We start from the raw sequence: 22,613 nt of genomic DNA, 5'->3' as shown, positions 1-22,613 counted from the left end.
ATCTGAATTTGAGAAAATAAAACTTACGAACATCAACAAATTTGAACGACTATACAGCAATAACGAAAAACACAACCGTGTATTTAAAGACAACAGCAAATGGTTTAAAAATATCTCTAGCATAGCCATACCGGAAGAAGTCGCAAATTTCTTATCATTGGGACCTAAATTTAGTGTGCCCTGTGTTGGTAAAGATGTCAGACTAGATAGGTTTGTTGCAGACTTAGAAAATATAGTGGATGATATTCCAGATGAATCAAAGGATGTCGTACGAGCTAGAGCAACCAATATCATAACTAATTATGTGAACCACACTACAACAAACAAACCAAACCACTTCAACAAGATGTTTGAAAAAACACGCAAGTTTTTGAAATCAAATCCAGATCTATACATTTTGCAATCAGACAAAGGTGGGTGTACGGTTGCCATGGATAAATCAGAATATATGGATAAAACTGAGATAATGCTACAGGATTCTTCCACGTACACCAAATTAAACACTGATCCAACGGTGAAAATACAAACCAAATACAACAATATTATTAAGAACCTGAAATCCATAGGTGAGATAGACGCTAATGCTGCAAAACAACTAATGATCTACAACTCGATGTTTCCAAAGTTATACTGTCTACCAAAAATTCACAAAAGCAATGTTCCTCTTCGCCCTATCATCAGCTCAATCAACTCCACTACATACAACATTTCGAAATACTTGGCAAACATTCTAACTGCCACTTTTGGATATCAAACTAATTATAATGTGAAAGATACATTTACGTTTGTAGAACTAATTAAGAATGTTACAATTCCTCAAACCTATGTACTTATATCCTTAGATGCGGTATCGCTTTTCACGAATATTCCTCTTAACTTGATTATTGAAATTTTAGAGCAAAATTGGCTCTTAATAGAACCCAACACCGCACTAAGTAAGAATAACTTCTTCAAACTAATCGATTTTATTTTTTCTAATGTTTACTTTTCTTTCGGTGGAACTTTTTACTCACAAATCTTTGGCACTCCCATGGGCTCTCCTATCAGCCCCATTCTAGCCACCATAGTTTTAGATCATCTAATTAATATAGTAATTCCACGACTACCGTTCAAGTTACCGTTCATATACAAATATGTGGATGATGTGATAAGTGCGATCCCCGAGGACTCTATTCAAACTACACTGGACCTCTTCAATGGATTTCACAAACACCTACAATTTACCGTTGAGGAGGAGAAAGAACAAAGTGTGCCCTTTTTAGACACTAAGGTGATAAGAACCACAGAGAACAAGATAATTTTGGATTGGTATCAGAAACCAACTGACTCTGGAAGATATATAAATTATTTCTCTCAGCACTCGAAAAGCCAAAAACACAACACTGTTGTGGCAATGAAAAACAGAATTTTACACATCAGCAATGACCTGTTCACACAAAAGAATTTAAAAACACTCTACAACATATTCTTGAACAACGGCTATCCAAGTAAAATTCTTAAGCAACTGATATATAACTCAGACTTATACGACGGGCAACGTGACAACAGACCATCAGATCCCGTGATTTACAAAAAGTTGCCCTTCATAAATGGCTTAACCAACAATATAATCAAGCTGCTGAACGGAATTCCTAAAATCAAAATAGCGAAATACAATAGCATATCCAACTACAGCTTATTCTCGAAGCTTAAAGACCAGACACCGCTTCTAAATCAGAGTCATATCATCTATCAACTTTCTTGTCTCGAATGTGATGGGCAGTATATAGGACAAACATCGCAATGGCTGAAACAAAGAATAACGCAGCACAAAAGTGATTGTAAAACACACAAAAATACTTGTGCAGCAGCACACCATTCCATAACAACAGGACACCAATTTAATTTGTCAGATATCAAGATCTTAGATTCAGAAAGCAATTATAAGAAAAGATTGTTCCTCGAGATGTACCACATAAACAGTAATAAACGTTCAATTAATTACAAATCAGACACAAGTAGATTAAGCGAAATTTATTGCAATGTTTTAAAATTCGAAAAATAGCAGAATATTAAACAGATGGCTCGATATTGGAACTTTTGACCCTTAACACATGTGAGAAAAGATACCTGACTCAGTGCCGCCCTCGACGTTCTCGTGAAACGACATGCATAGCTTTAAGTTAAATTGCTTTATATAACATACCTACAACAATTCGTAAGTTATATCATTGTAATATTATGTTTGTACCTAACTGTTAGTTAATTTTGTAGTTTGTTCCTGATGAAGATGAAAAATTAATAAATACTCATCGAAATATCGAATTCAACAGAATTAAATGTAGTTTCAATCTAAGCCACAGACCGCAATTCCCGATAATTTCAACACTGTTTTATAGTGTTATAGAATATACTTGCACGGTCGATAAATACATCGGATTTCGAATCCAGTTCTATATATATATATATATATATATATATATATATATATATATATATATATATATATATATATATATATACTGATGTACTGATGACGACTAATTAGTCAGAAACACGTGTCTGCAGTTGCATTCCATCTTTTTATATTGTTAATTTTGTATTCACATTCACATTGCGAGTTATTTGCCAATGATTTTTCTTTTCTATGTTTATAGTTGTACTCGCTTACTTAACATTCTTTATATATATATATATATATATATATATATATATATATATATATATATATATATACAGGGTAGCTCAACTTCAGTGAGTTATTTATGTTTATTTAGGTAGTACTCATTATGCTTTTTTTTTGTAAATCTTTATTGTTATTCCTAAATAAACATTATTACTATTATTATTATTATAATTTTGCATTTGGTTTAAACTATTTTCATTTTATTGTCTTGAGATTTATAAAATAATGTCTTGCAATGAGTGGCCCCGAGTAGAAACAATTTATTGGTCCCTGCCTTCAAGACATACTATTTTATTCTGATCTCTACATATTTCTCTTCTTCTTCTTTTTCTATTCGAGATAGGATTCTCCCAGCCCCTTCCATCGATCTCTATCCTGAGCAATATACTTCCAATTTGCTCCGGCTATTTTTTAATGTCTTCTACCCATCTCATTTGTGGCCTCTCTCTTCTTCGAGACTGCTTGACCGATTTTTATGAAATTATATATGTATATTCGGTATGTCTTTGAATTGGTCGTAATCGATTTTTCATATCCCTGAGTGATAAGGGGGGTTCCTCAAACATTTTGTAATGTTTGGTAGGTATACATAACGTTCTCTAAAGGACTACGAGTACATGCAAATTAAAAAAATTATTATCAAAATCTATCAACAACCTCCGGAGATATTAATCGCAGCATATGCTTGAAGAATCAATTTTATTTTTTAAGTGCACGGATTTTAATATTTCCCCTCCACCGACCACGAATCGATTTTGTTAGGACGTCATTTTTAAAGCTTTATTAACCACTCTGTTGGAGATCAAAGTCTCCTCAAACTTGTACACATAAACTATACACCTTTAAATTCAAAATGGCGTTAGTTAGGTTGCTTAATTGTTATAAACCAAGTACCTGTGAATTAAATAAAAAAAGTGGATAACTTTGACCGTAAATAACTTAGGCAAAAAGTTTTTTTTTGAAAATTCGTGTACAAATACCAGCTTTTTAAATCTTAAAGTAGTTTTAGTCTAAAGTCAATATTAACAAAGTTATTCAAATTGTTTAAACGCCAAAAATGAGTCTTCTTTAGTAAAATGTTTTCGGTATGATTAAAATGACTTTTTAATGATTATTTTTAAATAGGTTATCATTATAATTTTCTGAACAATAACATTGCAAAAAAAGCTCTTTGGGATAAACAAATTGAATACAATTTAAACTAATTGACTAATCGTCTTTAAATTTTTTGTGCAATGTATGGACTGTTTTAATCAACTTTTCATGCAATTTGAAAGTCTTAAGGTCATTTTCGCAAAAGTTATAGGACATTTTTTATTTTCGAAATTTTAGTTTTTTTTTTTGAAATTTCCGAAGCAACAAATGATCGGACCAATATTCAAAAACTGCCGTTTGAAACCTTTGCTCATCTACTAAAAGAAGGATACTATAAATAAGATATTTAATTACGCTATTTTTACCTGTGGCGATTTAAATGAAAAAACTGCCATTTTTGACATTTATTTGTTAATAACTAAAATTCTAGTCCGAATTGTGATGGGCATTTTTGTATTCCTAATGTATTAGGTATAGAGGGTGAGGCAAATAAAGGGCCTATTAGAAATATCTCGAGAACTAAAGGAAACAGAATCATGAAAATTTGAATTAAGGGGTTTTGAAGAGTCATCTATTTAATGAAAATATTTTCATCTATTTGCTACTTCCGGTTATACCGGAAGTTGCTTATACCTTCGTTTTTTTTAAATGGGACACCCTGTATATTTTTACATTTTTGGATTGTCTTCGATGTCACCTTTCTTAAAATATGAGGTTTTGTAATGTTATACAGGGTATTTTAAAAGGTAATTACGTTTTTTTTATTAATTTTGTAGCAATATTCACATCCTGTAGAATTGTAGTAGTTTGACATCTAAAACTCTACTTACGTTCAAATGACTTTCAATATAGTCTACTATTGTTAAGAGTCATTAGTATAGCTAAATTTTTCATTTTAGTATACAGGGTTGGTCGAAACTCGGAATGAGTATTTTCTGAGTTTTCTTAAATGGAACACCCTGTATTTTAGTATTGTAATAAAATGACATTTTATGGTACTTTTTTATTTCTTAAGCATTCCCTATACCTAACTGCTTTAATTTGTGCTTAATTGTTAATCGCACCAACAATATTAACTACGTAGGTATTTTCATAGCTAAACCATAATTGGTAATTGTAAGGATCAGTCTGGATTAATAGGTATTTATTTTTGAAAAATTATATGTGATTGAATTTTTTCACGGCCAACCTAATAAAATTTTACGTATTTTTTGTTGCAATTAATGTTTAGCTTGAATCACCAATAACTCACAAATTAAAGCAATTGGTAGCAAAAGTACCATGAAACATCAATCCATTACAATAATAAAATACAGGGTGTTCCGTTTAAGAAAACTCATAAAATATTCATTTCGAGTTTCGACTAACCCTGTATACTAAAATTTCAGAATTAGCTATACGAATGATTCTTAACAATAATAAACTATATTAAAAATCACTTGAACGTAAGCAGAGTTTTTAATGTCAAACTATTACAATTCTACGGGGTGTGAATATTGCTACGAAATTAATAAAAAAAACGTAAATATTTTTTAAAGTACCCTGTATAGTATTACAAAACCTCATATTTTAAGAAAGAAGATATTAAGGAGAATCCAAAAATGTAAAAATATACAGGGTGTTCTATTTAAAAAAAAAAACGAAGTTATAAGCAGCTTCCGGTATAACCGGAAGTTGCAAAGAGATGAAAATATTTTCATTTAATAGATCATCCTTCAAAACCCCTTCAGTCCAATTTTCATGATTTTGTTGCCTTTAGTTCTCGAGATATTTCTAATAGGCCAGTTATCTGCCTCACCCTATATAGTACGCAAAAAACCCATTTGCAACCTGGCTGCTCAAGTGTCCCGAACATGGTATATTTTGCATTATTTCCCTGGTGTAATTATATTAGCCAAAATATTGCTTTTATGGTCAATGGACATAATTCAATCTAATTTTTTATATGTTTCTCCCACTTTGTATATATTTTTCTGTATTTTATTAATGCAAATAATAAACTTTAATGAATTCTATTATTTATTATAATTTAATCTAGTCAAAGAAGATAACAATTTTCAACAGTCAACTTCGTTATTAGTCAGAGTAAGATAAAAAAATTAACTTATATAATCAATAGACGTACACCTGCCCCAATTTCTGTATATTGTAAGTAAAAATAATTTATTTGTGTATTATTTTTTTTAATATCACTTAAAGCTGCCAGTCCAAAATCATATCATCGTCGTCATAATTATTATCTCTATTTATTAATCCCTAAGCGGGGTGGGACGAGTTGAGTTCACTCATGAGTTCACTCCCAAAATATGAATTACCCGACTCCGTAAATAGTCCATATGGTGAGACCGCCCCCGTCTGGAAAAATTTCTGATTCGGTTTCTTTGTGGATTTCTATTCAAATATATCCCCTTTAAACAGATCTGAAGGGTGCCGGGCGGAATTTTGGGCAGAAATTGTTTAAACAATTATTGTTTTAAACAAATACACAAGATCACGTTTTTTGCTCTGCAATATATATTATTAGATTTTTTGGGACATTCTAAACAAGAAAGGTATCTTGTAATTGAGGTTGTAGTATTTTTGAGGTTGCCAGAGAGTTGAATTGAAGTCTAAACATTCAGCTTCAAGATTCTGAAGATTGATCGCGTCTTACCTTAATGTAAATCGTTGTTTTTTAATTGTTAAATATGCATGTCAAATGTCAACCCATGTCCTCCTATTTGCCTCCAAAAAATATTTTTTATAGATTATTTGGGACATTCTAAATAAAATAAGTTTCTTGACATTTTTCTCAAAAGTTGACAGTTTTAAAGTTATAAGCGATTTCAAATCAGAAAATGCGTATTTTGTCATTGTTCGGATTTTAAATCGCTTATAACTTTAAAACCATTAACTTTTGAGAAAAATGTCAAGAAACTTATTTTATTTAGAATATCCCAAGGAATCTAGAAAAAATATTTTTTGGGGGAAAATAGGAGATTTTTGAAGATAAATGTTTAACCTTCAAATTAAGTATTTGGCAACCTCAAAAATACTAATTTAAATATTAGGTTTTAAGTCTCAAAAATGCGTATTTTCGCATCTTTCAGATTTTAAATCGCCTATAACTCGAAAACTATCAATATTTGAGAAAATTTACAAGATACCTTTCTTGTTTAGAATGTCCCAAAAAACCTAAAAATATATATTTCAGAGCAAAAAAGGTGATCTTTTGTATGTGTTTAAAAAAATTGTTTAAACAATTTCTGCTCAAAAATTCCGCCCGGTACCCTTCAGATTTGTTTAAAGGGGACATTTTTAAATAGGAATGCACAAAGAAACCGAATTAGAAATTTTTTCAGACGGGAGTGGTTTCACCACATGGACTAAAAAGGTCATGTTTGAATTCACTCCCAGCCGATTTTAAGCCAATATTGGTATAAGTAATTATTATACAAATTAAAGGGGAAATCCCAGTGATTGGCTGTATACCATAGTTAAAAAACTTACATAAAAGTAAAAAACTTGGTTGTTGGTACAATGGTATATAATTTTTTTTTAAATTTTTTAAAAAAGTCATCCAAATGGATTATAAAATCATCAGAACGTTTTCGATCTAGTCAAGGTGACACAGACAGATTCGGTCTGCGTCACTCACCTTGACAAGTACCTACCCTTTCAGCTATTTCGAGCAGAGAAGCCATGCTGCTTTCGAGTACTAATATCATAATCTATTAACATCGACATTGTGTCGTATTACAATAGCACAATTTAAGAAATTATTATGTAATTTTGAAGGCTATGTATCAACTAGTGGGCTAGTTTCAATTACTATTGAGAATGTCACTGAAGATGATCTGACTAGATCGAAGACATTCTGATGTTTTTATAATCCATTTGGATGACTTTTTTTAAGTTTTTTAATAAAAATTATATACCATTAAACTGCCGTCCTACTGCGGAAAAACACCGCATATGCAAAAATTATGAAAATTGAGTTAGGAGCGAAAATTTGATCTAGAGGGTTTATATTACATGATTATTTAAAAAAAGTACAGTATTTACAATCCCAACTATACAGGGTGTTTCATTAATAATTGTCCATATAGTAACTGGAGAAACCTTAGCACAAAATACAAAGATTTAACCTAAAACACTTAAATAAAATGTGGTTCCTTACCGAGTTACAGGGTGTTCTATCTAAAATAATAAAAACTATTTTTGCGCAGCATTTTAAAACTATTCGACGTATCCCTTTTATACTTGGCAGAAAGTGCGACTACTAGACACCCTATGAAATTATGATAAACAAACGTTTCTTGCTACTACCAGAGGCGTACGACAGGGGATAGTGAATGGTTTGACCCTTCTCAAATCCTACACCACTGGAGGAATTACTATTTTAGTGCCATTTTTAGATTCTTCAATACCTTCTACGTAAATAATATACTCTTCATTTGTAACGATAAAGTCATTAGTTTTGGAGATATTTGAAGGTAAATATGAAACGGCACATGTTATTTTAATTAATTTATGATATGATTCATATGATTAAAATTTTAAAGTTATTTGTACTCAGTACTTTAAAACTATTTGGCGTATCCTTATCATACTTGGCAGAAAGTGTAGGTACTGTACATCTTACTAAATTAAGATAAAGAAACGTTTTTAGCTACTACCAGAGGCGTACGACAGGGGATAGTGGCTGGTTGACCCTTCCCAAATTCTACGGCACTGATGAAATTGCTATTTTAGTGTAATTTTTTGATTTTGCAATACTTTTTATGTAAATAATATACTCTTCATTCGTAACGATAAAATGATTAGTTTTCGAAATATTTGAAAATAAAAATGAAGTGACACAATACATTAATCAAAATAACCGTGTCGTTTAATTTTTAACTTCAAATATCTCGAAAAATAATGACTTCATCGTTACAAATGAAGAGTATATTATTTTCATAGAAAGTATTGGAGAATCCAAAAATTGAACTAAAATAACAATTCCGCCAGTGGCGTAGAATTTGGAAAGGGTCAACCATTCACTTTCCCCATCGTATCCCTCTGATAATAACCACAAACGTTTGTTTGACATAATGTAGTAGTTTATACAGTACCTATACTTCCTGCCAAGTATGAAAATAATACGTCGAATAGTTTTAAAATGCTGAGCAAAAATAGTTTTTTAATTTTAAGATAAAACACCCTGTAACTCAGTAAAGAACCACATTTTATTTAAGTGTTTTAGGTTAAATCTTCGTATTTTGTGCTAATGTTTCTCCAGTTACTATATGGACAATTATTAATGAAACACTCTGTGTATTCTGAAAGACATGCTAAACCCAGCATCTACAAAAACATGCGTGGAACTAAGGAAAAACCCCGCAACTACAACATTACTTAGGTAAAACCCCGCATATACTTGTCGGAGCCTGCAGTTACTGTGTTTATTCTAAGCAATACCCAATTGCGGTGTTTTTGCTACGTAATTGGCGCGGTTTATCAATTTATTTACTTTCTTTTCAACTTGTGTATGGTGCGATTGTGTTAGTTTGTGTCTTAAGAAACAACGTAAAATTTTTAATATTGAAAATCAAGTAGAGTAAGTAGTCTAGATTAAAAAAAATTGCTTAAATACTTTTTTTTTAATTTGCTTAAAAAGTTTTTTTGTAGGTACATAAGTTAAAACAATTTAAGATGTTTTAATCATATTCATTGAATTTGTAAAACAACATAATAATTTAATTCACCTACAATTATTACATTTCCTTGTATATACATATTGTAAATTCTGACGCTATAGCTGCTCAAGATAGTTGTATTAAGTATTTCGAACCAGGGTACACCTTCATATCCGCCGATAGTTTCCACCATCAGGTGGAACTGTTTAAAAAAAGAAAAAAAATACGATTTTAATGATTTTGTGACAGCTGTTGGAAAGGCAAGTTTAAAAAAGGTTACAATAAAAAGAATGCAGCATACAGATTTTTTTAAGTGGGAAAATTTCGCGTCACAAACAAAAATTAAAAAAATAGAGAAACGTCCTTACTTGGCGAAAATAACAAATTGTTGCCAACAGGGGATTATTTTCTCTAAAAAGTACAAGTTAACAAATAAATCCGATAGTATGTTTGAAATAACTTTTCTTCAAAATAAAGTTTTAAATAAAAAACTTCCCAGTCCTCAGGCATTTACATCTCCTTGTGGAGTATCAAAAAATAAAAAAGAAACCTTTATTAAAAATCTTAAAATCATAATGCCTTCAAATCGATTAAAATTTTGACAAAACCTTGAGTAAGATAAGAATTAATAAAATAATTTCTTTGTATATTTAATTTTTTTTGTTTTAAATTTTGTTTGTTCGGGTTTAATCGGTATAATAAATGTGTTTTTTTTATTAAATATGTACATTTAATAAATTATTCAAAAACTCATTTTGTTGTTTAACTATATTTTATGTAACATTATGCTAAGAAAAAACATCGCATATACATAACATCCGTAGATGCTGTAGTTTTACTTAGCAATTCCTAATATTACTTACAATTTTTTTCCCAGTATCTGCCATAGTAGGCATAAAATTAGGATAAATTACTGCTGATTTTTTTAAACACAGTTTATTTACAGACCTATTGATATAAAGTAAAATCGTTTCTAACCGCATTGTTGTAACAATTTTAGCACCTTTTAAAAGTTGCAGATTCTTTGAAGTCCATTTACTCATTTTTATAAATACTGTAGATGCGGTGGTTTTCCTTAGGAGGGCAGTATACAATCCGAAGTTTTTTACTTATACAGTGCTAGTCAAAAGTCTGTACCCCCCTCGTATCTTTTGAATGGTTATACCTATAATAGTGAAATTTGGAGGGAGGAAATAAACGGACGTAAGCTTCTTAACTAGTTATGACAGGTGACGGAATAGTGACAGATGACGTTACAGAGCCACTGTGACCGATAATTTTAAATAGGACCTTATGGCAAGTGATACCTCGTTTGAAAGGTATTTAAAATACCTATTCAGTCATACTAATTTTTTGGGTTTAGGTTGATTTTGATTTTGGTGAATAAATTAAATAAATATAATATTGTAGTTTCGAATTTAATTAATAGAAATTCAAATGTCCGCCTATGGATTTTTTGTCAAAAAAGTTGACGTTTTTTAATTCTCTAGTAGTTTTTACGTCAACGTCAACCTGTTTGACAATCAATTATAGGTGGAATTTTGAATTTTTAATAATTAAATGCGAAACTGCAATTTAATATTTATTTCATTTGTTTATCAAAATTAGATTAAACTCAAACAAAATTAGTATGACTGAATAGGTATTTTCAATACCCTTCAAACGAGGTATCACTTGCCATAAGGTCCCATTTAAAATTATCGGCCACAGTGACTCTGTAACGTCATCTGTCACTATTACGTCACCTGTCATGACTAGTTAAGAAGCTTACGTTTGTTTATTTCCTCCCTCCAAATTTCACTATTACAGGTATAACCGGTCAAAAGATACGAGGGGGGTACGGACTTTTGACTAGCACTCTATGTAAGTTAATTATTATACCTTAAAATCTGGACACTGTTGACAAATCATTAGTTTAAAAGTATATTTCTTATTGGACATTCTTGCAGATCTACATCTAATTGGAATGATTTTTAAAAATGCAGGGTTGCCTTAGGTTTATTGATCCCCTAAATTGATATTAATCCACTTTGTAGGGGGATTATATAATAAGTTTTTCTGTTCTCCCATTCCTTTTAAAACGTTTTCTCTAATCTACGCTGCGTCTTGTGTGATTCGAATTTTAAAAATTTAACGTGTACTAACAAGATTTACCTTGGATCTCCCATTTTGACATCGATGATACCACACCCAGACTTCCTCTATGTTCATTTTTCCTCTGCTGTTACTCCACTTAACTATTCCGAATTATTTACTAAGTTATCAGTTTTAAAAAGGAACGAATAGATTTCTCTTAATTGATTAAAATCTGTTCTTTAATTAGTTGTCTGTTCATTTTGATAAATAAATGCCATTTTAAGAGAAGTCCCTTTGTAATAGTTCTTTTCATTGGCTAAAATGTTTACAGACTCAAAGTCTATCCTTCATTCACAACATGTGTAGCTAAAGAGCACCTGTCTGGATATAATCTACAATCACTTTTATGAAAGGTAATACGATCTTTAACTTATCTAGTTGTTTGACCAATGTATGTATTGTTTACCACTTCAGTTCATAATATACTGTAAACTAGGTACATTAGACAATAGCTCCTTTGGTGATCTATCTTTCATCTTTGAAAATAGGTTATTATGTATTATTTAACACTGGTTTACTAGCTATTTGATGTTTAACTCGTTTTTTACAATTCGTGTGAGCTTTGGCGTAATCTCTCTAATTAATGGTAGGAGATGAATGAAACTACTTCCGGAATGACAACAATATCATTGTTAGCTTCATGATCATTATTAATGGTTGGTGTGACATATGGAAAATAATAGGTGCTTTATAATTGCAGTAGGGTCTTCTTCTTGTAGTTCCTTTTCTCTTAGGTTTCTCAGCCAGGATTTTTCGTCTTCCTATAGATTTTCGGCCCTTAATTTTATCTTGCATTATGACTAGAGTTCGGATTTAAAAGCATAAAGAAATGCAAAAAAGCGCTTAAAAAGCATAACGATTTTATGAAAAAAAGCATTTTATTATACAGAAAAAGCATGAAAATAAGCATATAAATTTTGACAAACCATTTTTTTTAAATATGTATAATTATCTCTAGGCTTAGCTTAAGAACTAGTAAATAACTATTATAAATTTAAAAATAAAATAAAATAAAATAAACAAAAAAAATAGATAACTGAGACAAAAATGTTTTAACTAAATTTTTATCCACGCGCTTTAGATGAAGGAAAATATATCATTTTTCGTATATACCTATCATTTCAAATATATCATCGTAAAATTTCGGCGCCTGTCACTCAAAACCTTTTTATATCGAAAAGCTTATTTCAAAGTCCACACTGGTTATAAATGCATACTCTATACTTTGCCACTACTGCCGGATCAATATGTTAACTTTTGACTTGTTAATACTATCTGAGCAATTTTTCCAGGGATACCTTCCATATTTTTTTCAAAACTGTTTATTTTTTGGATCGACTCAACTAATGACATTTTGAGCAAGATTGTTTTGTAATTCTGTTTCACCTAAAACATCCTGACAATCTTTTATCGATTTGCTAGCAGTATCTTTAAGTTCCAATACGAAGCTTTTAAAATCTTCGAAATATTCGGTGTAGTATAAAGCTGCATCTAACCATGTACCCCACAGAGTTAACACTAGTTCCGGTAGTAATGGAGTGTTAGGGAATCTGTATCTAAAAAATTGCACCCTTAAAGGATCTCTAATGATTTTTTTTTCCATTTTTAATCAACTCATTAACAAGTGGAAATTGCAGCCGTTTAGTCTCAGCAACGCGATTCAGGCCATGTGCTAGACACGTACCTACAGTGAATTTGATTTGGATAAAACACTTTAAGATTTGATGCTGTTTTGTTGGTGGGCACAGCCTCGAGAAGATAAAAATTTGTTAAAGCTTCATTTACGAATCTTGGAACTGCATTCTTATTTTCTTCTTCTAGTTCTTTTGAGCACACTAAATAACACTTCGTCACGTTTTCTTCGTGAAGTACGCCTATGATTACATTACCGACGTACCTTTCACAGATATCCGTAGTCTCGTCCACAGCAAACCTGGGCCTAGATTCCGTGCACTGTAGATATCTACAGTCGCTTTCTGTCGATGGCAATTGTCATGAAAATATTTGAATTTTTAGTTGTAATTCAAATATTTTCTTGTTTTACTAAGTGTCACTTCAGCATCAATTAGCGTATAGCCTAGCAAAACTAGAAAATAATTCAATTAAAGCTAAAAATTCAAATATTTTCATGACACGTGACATCGATAGAAGGCGACTGTAGATATCTACAGTGCACGGAATCCAGGGCCAGGTATAATTGTCCCCAACTAGTGTTTTTACTTTTTTCAGGTTTCCTTTTAAACGCATTTAACATATTTTTTCGCAGAGCACTTTTAAGGATCCCCCAAACCGACGCGAAAGTTTTGCGACGCGAATTTTCTGTAGCGGAACATTCGCAGGCGGAGCGGTAGCGGGCAAGGGTTCCCCATATTGACGCGAAAGCCGACGCGACTATTCGCCATACAAATGTGAACAAATTGTATTTTTAAATCGGCCAACAGGTTTAGGAAATACAAGACATCAAAAATGACCAAATTTTTAAGTGGGCGTAATCTCTAAGCAAGCAAATTAATAATAATATTATAATATATAATGAAAACTTATCATTTTCTCCTAATTCTAACTCTATACTATTCCAGACTTTATCCTTTTTTCTTATATTTTTATAATCTTCGTCCGTTAAATCATATATTATAGGATATTGTTTAACAATTTCAATGAGTTTTTCTGTAACAACCATTTTAAAACACGCGAAACTACAACGGTAGCGGAAAAAACCGTGCATGCAGCGTTTCATGAAAGGAACGCTGTTCTGCCGCGACCGTTGCGGATTCCGCGCAAAGTGGTCTGAACACCTTCATAATCCGCCGTGAATATCGGTTCGCCGCGATTCCGCGTAGGTTGCGGTTGCGAAAGTTTCGCGTTGGTTTGGGGGATCCTTTATCCGGCACATGTCTTTGATAGTACTTTTCCAAAAATTATTTAAAACTTTCATTTTTCAATTTATTTAATGGGAGATCACAGTCCACAATTGCACTGCATAGATCAAAATTACATTTCTGCTGTTCACAAATGCAAAAATAATAATATTATATAAAAAAGCACCAAATAAGCACAAAAATTCAAAAAAAGGCATAAAAATTAAAAAAAAAACAAAAAATGCATAAAAAAGTGGTGTCAAAATGACTTATTGTTGCATATTTCGTTCATATTTAAAAAGAAAATAGTCCTGCTTGTATTATTTACCATAAGCATTATGCTTAGAAATCCGGACTCTAATTATGACCCTTAATATCTTATATTTCGTACATCTGGTAATGTTGCCTAAATATTCCGGCTTTCTTGTTTTGATGTTCTTTAGGACCTCGCAATCCTTTTGTAGCCTTCTTAACACATTTGCCTTTGTAACTCGTTGGATCCATGGTATTTTCAAAATCCTTCTATAGCACCAAATCTGTAATGCTTTTAACTTCTTTACATTATCTACTTTTAGTGTCCACCTTTCCATTCCATACAACAAAGTCGAGAACACGTAGTATCTTAAGGCTCTTATCCTCAACTCAAGAGGAAGGTATCTTTACTTTTTGGACTCTTTGGCTTTTCTCCTCTCTTCCATTAATTCTAGAATTTCCCAAGTCACCCACTGCTGCTTTTTATTTGTCTTTTCAGGCTTTAAATTTTCTTCTTCGGCCTTTATTAATGCCTTCTGTATATTATTCCACTTTTCATTGACATCTTCTGATGTTTAAGTATGTCTTCTCTTTCATCTGTTAGATTCGAGTCAACTTGTTGGATCACTTTTTGATGTGTTTCTTTTTTTAATCAAATGTTGGTTTATTTTTACGTCTTGCAATATTTTTCAGTTTCAAGTGCATTACTGCTATCAGCGGGTTATTGTCTGAGCTGACATTTGCTTCGGGATATGCCTTTACTGCTTTAATTGAATTTTTGTATCTATTTTTGACTAATATATAGTCTATTAAGTCTATTTGATTTCTGACGATACTGTCTTTGTTCTCTGTAAGAGATCTTCAAATGTAAAATCTTCTGTCGGGTGGTTGGAACAACAGAAGGGTAAGAACTGTGTAAAAACAGGTCATATAGTTATTTTTGATTAGTTTGGTGGAATAACTCATCAGCAATTCGTTCAATCCTAGTTCGCATTTGTTTTACTAAGTTAAATTTTATTGTGTTTATGTTAAGACCAACAATTTAGGTATCTACCTGAACTTGGTTTACTGTACCAATCAACTAAGAATTATTTGTTGTGCGATATAATTTGGTGTCTAAAAAGAAATGAAACATTGGTTGTCCTTTAACTCATCTGTGAACTGTATGTGAGAATCAAAACTATTAAAAATAAATAATAACAATTATTCGTCTATAATATTAGCAGTTATGCACACATTTACAAGGTGTAAAAGATAGTACAGGAATAACCATATCTAAGTAACAAATCATGCATCATATACGCAGCTAGTATAGGACTCATTTAGCCCCCATAGGGGTGCCAAAAGTTTGTTTATATGTTGTGTTATCGAATGTAAAATAATTATTATCAAATAAGAAGGTAATCAGCTCTAGAAAAGTATTTTGATTAATTTTACAATGATTGGAGGCATAATTCTAGTGTTTTGTTATAGATCGTAAACAAGCCTCTAAGTAAACATTACTAAAGAGAAAAACCACATCTAAACTTACAATTGCAAAATCATTAGGTAGTTTTAAACTACTATAAACATATCCTTATTGGGTCCTTGTCCCTTCAAGATGTTTTGGGTCCTTGCAGGGATACTCGTTGCAACTCTAATTTACTACTGTTTTATAAAACCTCTTTACCACTGGAGGGAACGAGGTGTTGTACAGAAAGACTTTTTCGAATCATTTACATTTTCGTGGTTTGGTGTCTTCCGTCGAGTTACATTGGCAGAAAATGCCATTAATATCTACAAAAGCTTCCCTGGAACAAGATACTATGGCTTATATCAGTTCAATGTTCCCTCTTTGGTAATTAAAGACGTTTATTTGATCAAGCAAATGGTAATAAAGGATTTCGATCATTTTAATGAACACCGCGTTTTTGCTAGGGAGGAAGTCGATCCTCTGTGGGCGAATAATCTATTTGCTTTAACAGGTAAGTTCTTTACTTTTTTATTTTATATCCTCAGTTCTAACACTATCCTTATAAAGATCAATATTTTACATATTGCAGCATATCATTTTTCTTAAATTTAAAATTTAGGACAGACCTGTAAACATTTGCTCTAGTCCTTGAGTTTTATATGGGAAGAATGTGTGTACTTACCCCCACAACCACTTTTCCTTCATGTACGTAGACATATTTTATTGCCTAAACACACACTGCTTTCAAATCTCCCCTTATAATTAAAAACGTATGGGTATCTCGAACTACAATCCTTTTGTGTGAGTGTCCCTTGGAATGCTGATAATGCTCTTCGATTACTAGTTGATGCAATAATTAATAATAGGCACACGCCAAGATTTGAGGCATTTTGCAGTTTATTGTCTAGGTGGCTGGTGACGTTACTTTAAGTTTTTGTAGTGAAATGCACACGCTTGGGTAAGTATTGAATTATTGTATTAATCCATGCAAACATTATCTTAAAATATTTTTCTATTGTTAAAGGGTTTATGCACGCCTAATCATCGACTATGCATTCTACTTTTCAGTCTCCGTAGTATCGTTCTCAGCCTTTTGTCGATATGGGCACTATCATGAGGGCAACGCACCATTGTTTTCTTTGGTGTCGGCATCTCAAACGTGCCAAATGTTTTTGAGAGTTCGTCAACTATTAAATTATTAGAGTAGTCCTTAGTTTGCATTAAAGCGCTAGAAGAATTTATTATATACAGTATGGTTCAAATGAAAGGAATAAAATCGATATTTCATAATCCAGCATCTTTACGGAAAAATCCTGAAAAAATTTTATTTTTAAATTAGATATAGGTAATTTGCGAACATATATATCATACTAGTGACGCCATCCATCTGGACGTGATGACGTAATCGTTGATTTTTTAAAATGAGAATAGGGTTCGTGTGCTAGCTCATTTAAAAGGTTATTCAATTTTCTATTCATTAATATAAACGTTAACATAACTATTTATGCAAGGTGACCAAAAAATATTTTTTTAAATAATTAAATTGACACAAAAAGAAAAATGTACCTATGTAATTTATTTATTTCGAAATATATTTTACTGCTGTCAGAAAATAGAAAAAATGGTTATTTGAAAAAAATAAACATTGCTTTTCGCTTGAGTTCAATGTTCAAACTGCCAAGAGGCAGATATGTAGCAACTTGAATATTGGATTTAAGTGAAAAGCAATATAGTACAATGTTTATTGGTAAAAGAAATATTTTTTCTGTTTTCCAAGAGTAGTTAAATGTATTTTGAAGTAAATAAATAACGTACATTATGCTTTTTGTGTCAATTAATTTGATTAAAAATATTTTGGACATCCTGTATAAATAGATATGTTACTGTTTATATTACTCAATAGAGAATTATACATATTTATAACTTTTAAAATGAGTTAGCACACGACCCCTGTTCTCATTAAAAAAAACATGGATTAGGTTATCACGCTTACATTGATGACGTCACTAGTATGATATATTATGTCAAACAATCATAATTTTATTTCTTTGCTCCGAACAAATGTGCTTCATAAAAACGCTTTATAATCCATTTATACAAATCAAATTAAACATATTATTGTGTATTTCTTTAAGTTAACATTAATAGAAATCTTCAAATACTATTTCTACGAGTATATAATAAAATATCTCTAGTGGCTGTAATTCCAGTGTACTCGGCAAAATGATTCTAACAAAGAACACACCTACCGCCTAAATATTTCGTGTTGGTATCATGTGACGTCACGGGCTATGACGCGGATGACGTGCAACGGTAAGTATATTAGACGGGGTATATTTTGATATTGATTTAAAGAACATAATTCATTTTATGAACAAATTTGTTATTATTGTTGCCCAATTTTTTACGAGCAGGTTACGTGTTATTTCTATTGACCGAAAAGTTTCTTCTGGGTTTAAAAAAAATTGTTGCCCAAAGCCATTCATGGACGGCGTCTTTAACCTGTTCCGCTCCATCGTATCCACGTATGGATATTTTTAGGTATGGCGAACTTTACCACGATATCCACATACGGATATTCATATAGGGATATTACTGCACTCTGTAAAAGTGGTGTAGTGCTCTGTAGATTAATTTTGATCACGGTAGGACATGGATATCCATACGGCGATATCATGGTTAGCCATTTTTTTACACAATTCCCAGAATAATGTAAACAGCTCAAGGTCGACGTTTGTTAATTGTTCACTGTCTTTTTATATATGTTTTATTTTTATTTAGCGTGACTTTATAAATTAAATAATAGACAATAGATACATTTTAATGGTATCCAGATGTGGATATTTTGGTAGTACAATCGATATCCAAGGGTGGATATACTATTACACCCAAATATCCTTATGTGGATATTCTGGTAAACACTATAAATTGTCATATAAATTCAAATTGCTTCAAACATTTTTTTGGCCCCATAGGTGAATATCTCTTCTATTATACATCATAACTATCGTAAAATGTATTTTCATTAAAAAACTTTTGCTGGTATACAGCTCCCTATCTCAAAAAGTGGCCTGGACCGGAAGGGGTTAAAAGTATAAATCTTTGCATGAACTAATAAGAAAGTTTCTTTGATTTGACTCAATTAAGCACAAATGTAAAAATAACAATACAAAAAAAATAATTGTGTATTTACTATATTGTAGGCAACAAATGGAGAAACATGAGATCCACACTTAGCCCCTCTTTCACCAGTAGCAAGATGAAAGGAATGTTTATCTTAATGAAAGCTAACGCTGAAAACTTAGTCAATTTTTATCTCAATCAAAACAAAGAAGTTGTCCAAGTGGAAATGAAACAACTAAGTTCAAGTTACGGAAATGATGTGATAGCTTCCGCAGCATTTGGGCTAGAAGTGGATTCCTTGGCCAATCCGAACAACGAGTTCTGTGTCAATGGAAAGAATCTCACCACATTTGGTAGTCTTAACGGAATGTTTAGATTTCTTTTTAGCACATTTTTTCCAAGCATATCCAAGGTAAGATTTTACAAGGTCGCAAAAAGGAAAAAACTATTCACGGTAAATGCATTTTTATAGACCAATTTGAGAAAATATATTCTCCTACTTTTCTGCTAATTTGATATATTTTCTCTTACTTATTATTTATACAGGGTGTTTCATTAACAATTGTCCATATCGTAACTGGAGAATCCTTAGCACAAAATACGAAATATTCCTCCTTACCGAGATACACATTGTTTTATTACAAAAATATTCTAAAATGATTTTAGTTCATTGTTCAAACACCTTCTAATATTTTTTGTTCAAACTTGACACACAGTTTACACATGTTAAGGTACTTTAACTAGTCTTAAACGATAGTTTTCCGCTGTAACCATAGGCTTGCTATAGGGATCTATTCTTCATTTTCGCCCCTTTTTCACCCTCACAATCTACGCCACTGTCGTAATGATCATTTCAGTATGTTTTTTGATTCCTTGTTACTTTTTACATAAATATTATCCTTTTGTCTCATTGCGATGAAGTAAGTAGTTTTCAAGTTATTTGCGTTTAAAGATAATGGATTCCATAAGAATATTGTATGTACTTTAAATTACACTGAATAATATTCATCATTCTCTTTGCCTTATCCCTATGCGGGGTCGGCTTCCCTAATTGCATTTCTCCACACAATTCTATCTTGGGTCATATCAATGTCAATCCCCTTTACTAACATATCCTGCCTTATCGTCTCCCCCCAGGTCTTCTTTGGTCTTCCCCTCTTACTCCTTCCAGGAATCTGCACTTCAGCTATTCTTCGTATTGGGTGATTAACGTCTCGACGTTGAACATGACCAATCCATCTTAACCTATGCTCTCTCATTTTGGCATCAATTGGTGCCACACCTAGACTTCCCCTAATATACTCATTTCTAATTTTATCCTTCTTTGTCACTCCACTCATCCATCTAAGCATTCTCATTTCCGCCACATGCATTCGTTGTTCCTCTTTCTTTTTCACTGCCCAACATTCAGTTCCGTACATCATAGCCGGTCTTATGGCTGTTTTATAGAATTTTCCCTTCAGCTTCATTGGAATTTTTCTGTCACACAACACACCACTCGCTTGTTTCCACTTCATCCATCCAGCCCTAATTCTACTGCATACATCTCCATCTATTTCTCCATTACTCTGTAATACCGATCCCAGGTACTTAAAACTGTTGCTTTTTACAATCAGTTCACCATCCAAAGATACCATTTTATTTGTAGTAACTCCATCTTTAAATGAACATTCCAAATACTCTGTTTTTGTCCTACTAAGTTTTAAACCTTTTTCCTCCAGAGCTTACCTCCACTGTTCCAGTTTTTGTTCTAAGTCTCTCTCACTATTTCCTACTAACACGACATCATCAGCATACATTAAGCACCATGGAATGTTACCCTGCAGTTTCGCTGTTATCTGGTCTAAAACTAATGAGAATAAATACGGACTAAGCACAGAGCCTTGGTGCAATCCTACTTTCACATGGAATTTATCAGTCTCTCCCACACCTGTCCTAACACTAGTCGTTACTCCTTCATACATATCCCTCACAATCTTTACATATTCACCAGGGACTCCTTTCTTATTGAGTACCCACCACAGAATCTCTCGAGGAACTCTATCATATGCTTTCTCAAGATCAATGAATACCATATGAGCGTTTGTTTCTTTACTCCTGTATTTTTCCATGATTTTGCCTTATAATGAAAATTGCATATGTTGTTGATCTGCCCTGCATAAAGCCAAATTGATTCTCGGATATTTCGGTCTCTTCGCGTGTCCGTCTATCAATTACTCTTTCCCATATTTTCATGGTGTGGCTAAGCAGTTTTATAGCCCTGTAGTTTGTACATTGTTGTATATCTCCCTTGTTTTTGTAAACAGGTACCAGTATACTGCTTCTCCATTCGTCTGGCATTTGTCCAACTTCCATAATTCTATTAAATAGACCTGCTAGCCACCTTATTCCTATCTCTCCCAATGCTCTCCATACTTCCCCAGGAATATCATCTGGTCCTACCGCTTTTCCTTCCTTTATTTTTTGAAGCGCTTGAGCCACTTCCTCGTTTGTTATTTTGGTAACCATTGCTGCTACTGTCTCCGTTGACTCTACAGGCTGTCTGTCAAATTCTTCATTTAATAAGCTGTCAAATTACTTTCTCCATCTCTTTTTGACATCCCTTTCGTGAACTAGTATTTTATTATTTTCATCTCGGATACATCTAATCTGATTAAAATCTTTTGCTTTCTTTGCTCTCTGTTTGGCTATTTTATATATCTTCGTTTCGCCTTCCCTGGTATCAAGTTGATCGTATAGGTTTGAATACGCTTCTGCTTTGGCTTTTGCTACTGCTACTTTCGCTTCCTTTTTCGCCACCATATAGTTTTGAAGATCTGTGTCGGATCTGGTTTCTTGCCACTTTTTATATAATTTTCTCTTCTCTTTTATTTTTCCTTGTACTTCGTTTGACCACCACCAAGTCTCTTTATCCTCAAGCTTTTTTCCTGACGTTTTCCCAAGCATTTCAATAGCAGTCTCTCTAATACTACTGGCCATTTTTCTCCAAATTGAATTAGGGCTTCCTTTCATGTTCCAACATATTTTTCTACTATTCTTCTCCTGAATAGACCTCCTTTCTCATCTTTTAGCAGCCACCACTTGATTTTTTGTGGTCCTCTCCGATATTTTTGTTTAGTTTCGCTTTTTACTTCGATATCCAGAACAAGCAGCTTATGTTGTTGGCTTACTGTCTCACTAACGATTACCTTGCAATCCTTGCATTCACGTATGTCTTCTTTCCTTATCATGAAGTAGTCTATTTGGGATTGATGTTGTCCACTTTTGTATCCAAAGGCTGTTGCTAATTCAAGCATGTCATCTCCAGCTTCATTTCTGGTTCCAAAGCCTAATCCCCCATGTATTGCTTCGTATCCTGCCTTGGGTTGGCC

At 32.4% G+C, this 22,613-nt stretch overlaps 1 protein-coding gene across 1 annotated transcript in view; it reads left to right on the top strand.

Moving 5' to 3' along the window:
• Positions 1 to 5,812: 5,812 nt before the first annotated feature.
• LOC114329105 (cytochrome P450 9e2-like) overlaps positions 5,813 to 22,613 on the top strand; it is a 39,720-nt gene continuing 22,919 nt past the window's right edge. Inside the window, exons 1-3 of the mRNA XM_028278121.2 lie at positions 5,813 to 5,908; positions 16,140 to 16,630; positions 19,323 to 19,654. Of these exons, the coding sequence (XP_028133922.2) occupies positions 16,267 to 16,630; positions 19,323 to 19,654 (696 nt within the window). The 5' untranslated portion in view covers positions 5,813 to 5,908; positions 16,140 to 16,266. The remainder of the gene's footprint in view (positions 5,909 to 16,139; positions 16,631 to 19,322; positions 19,655 to 22,613) is intronic.

This window comes from Diabrotica virgifera, chromosome 1 (genome assembly GCF_917563875.1).
Source record: "Diabrotica virgifera virgifera chromosome 1, PGI_DIABVI_V3a".
Lineage (NCBI taxonomy): Eukaryota > Metazoa > Arthropoda > Insecta > Coleoptera > Chrysomelidae > Diabrotica > Diabrotica virgifera.
This window is presented reverse-complemented; position numbering and strand designations above follow the sequence as displayed.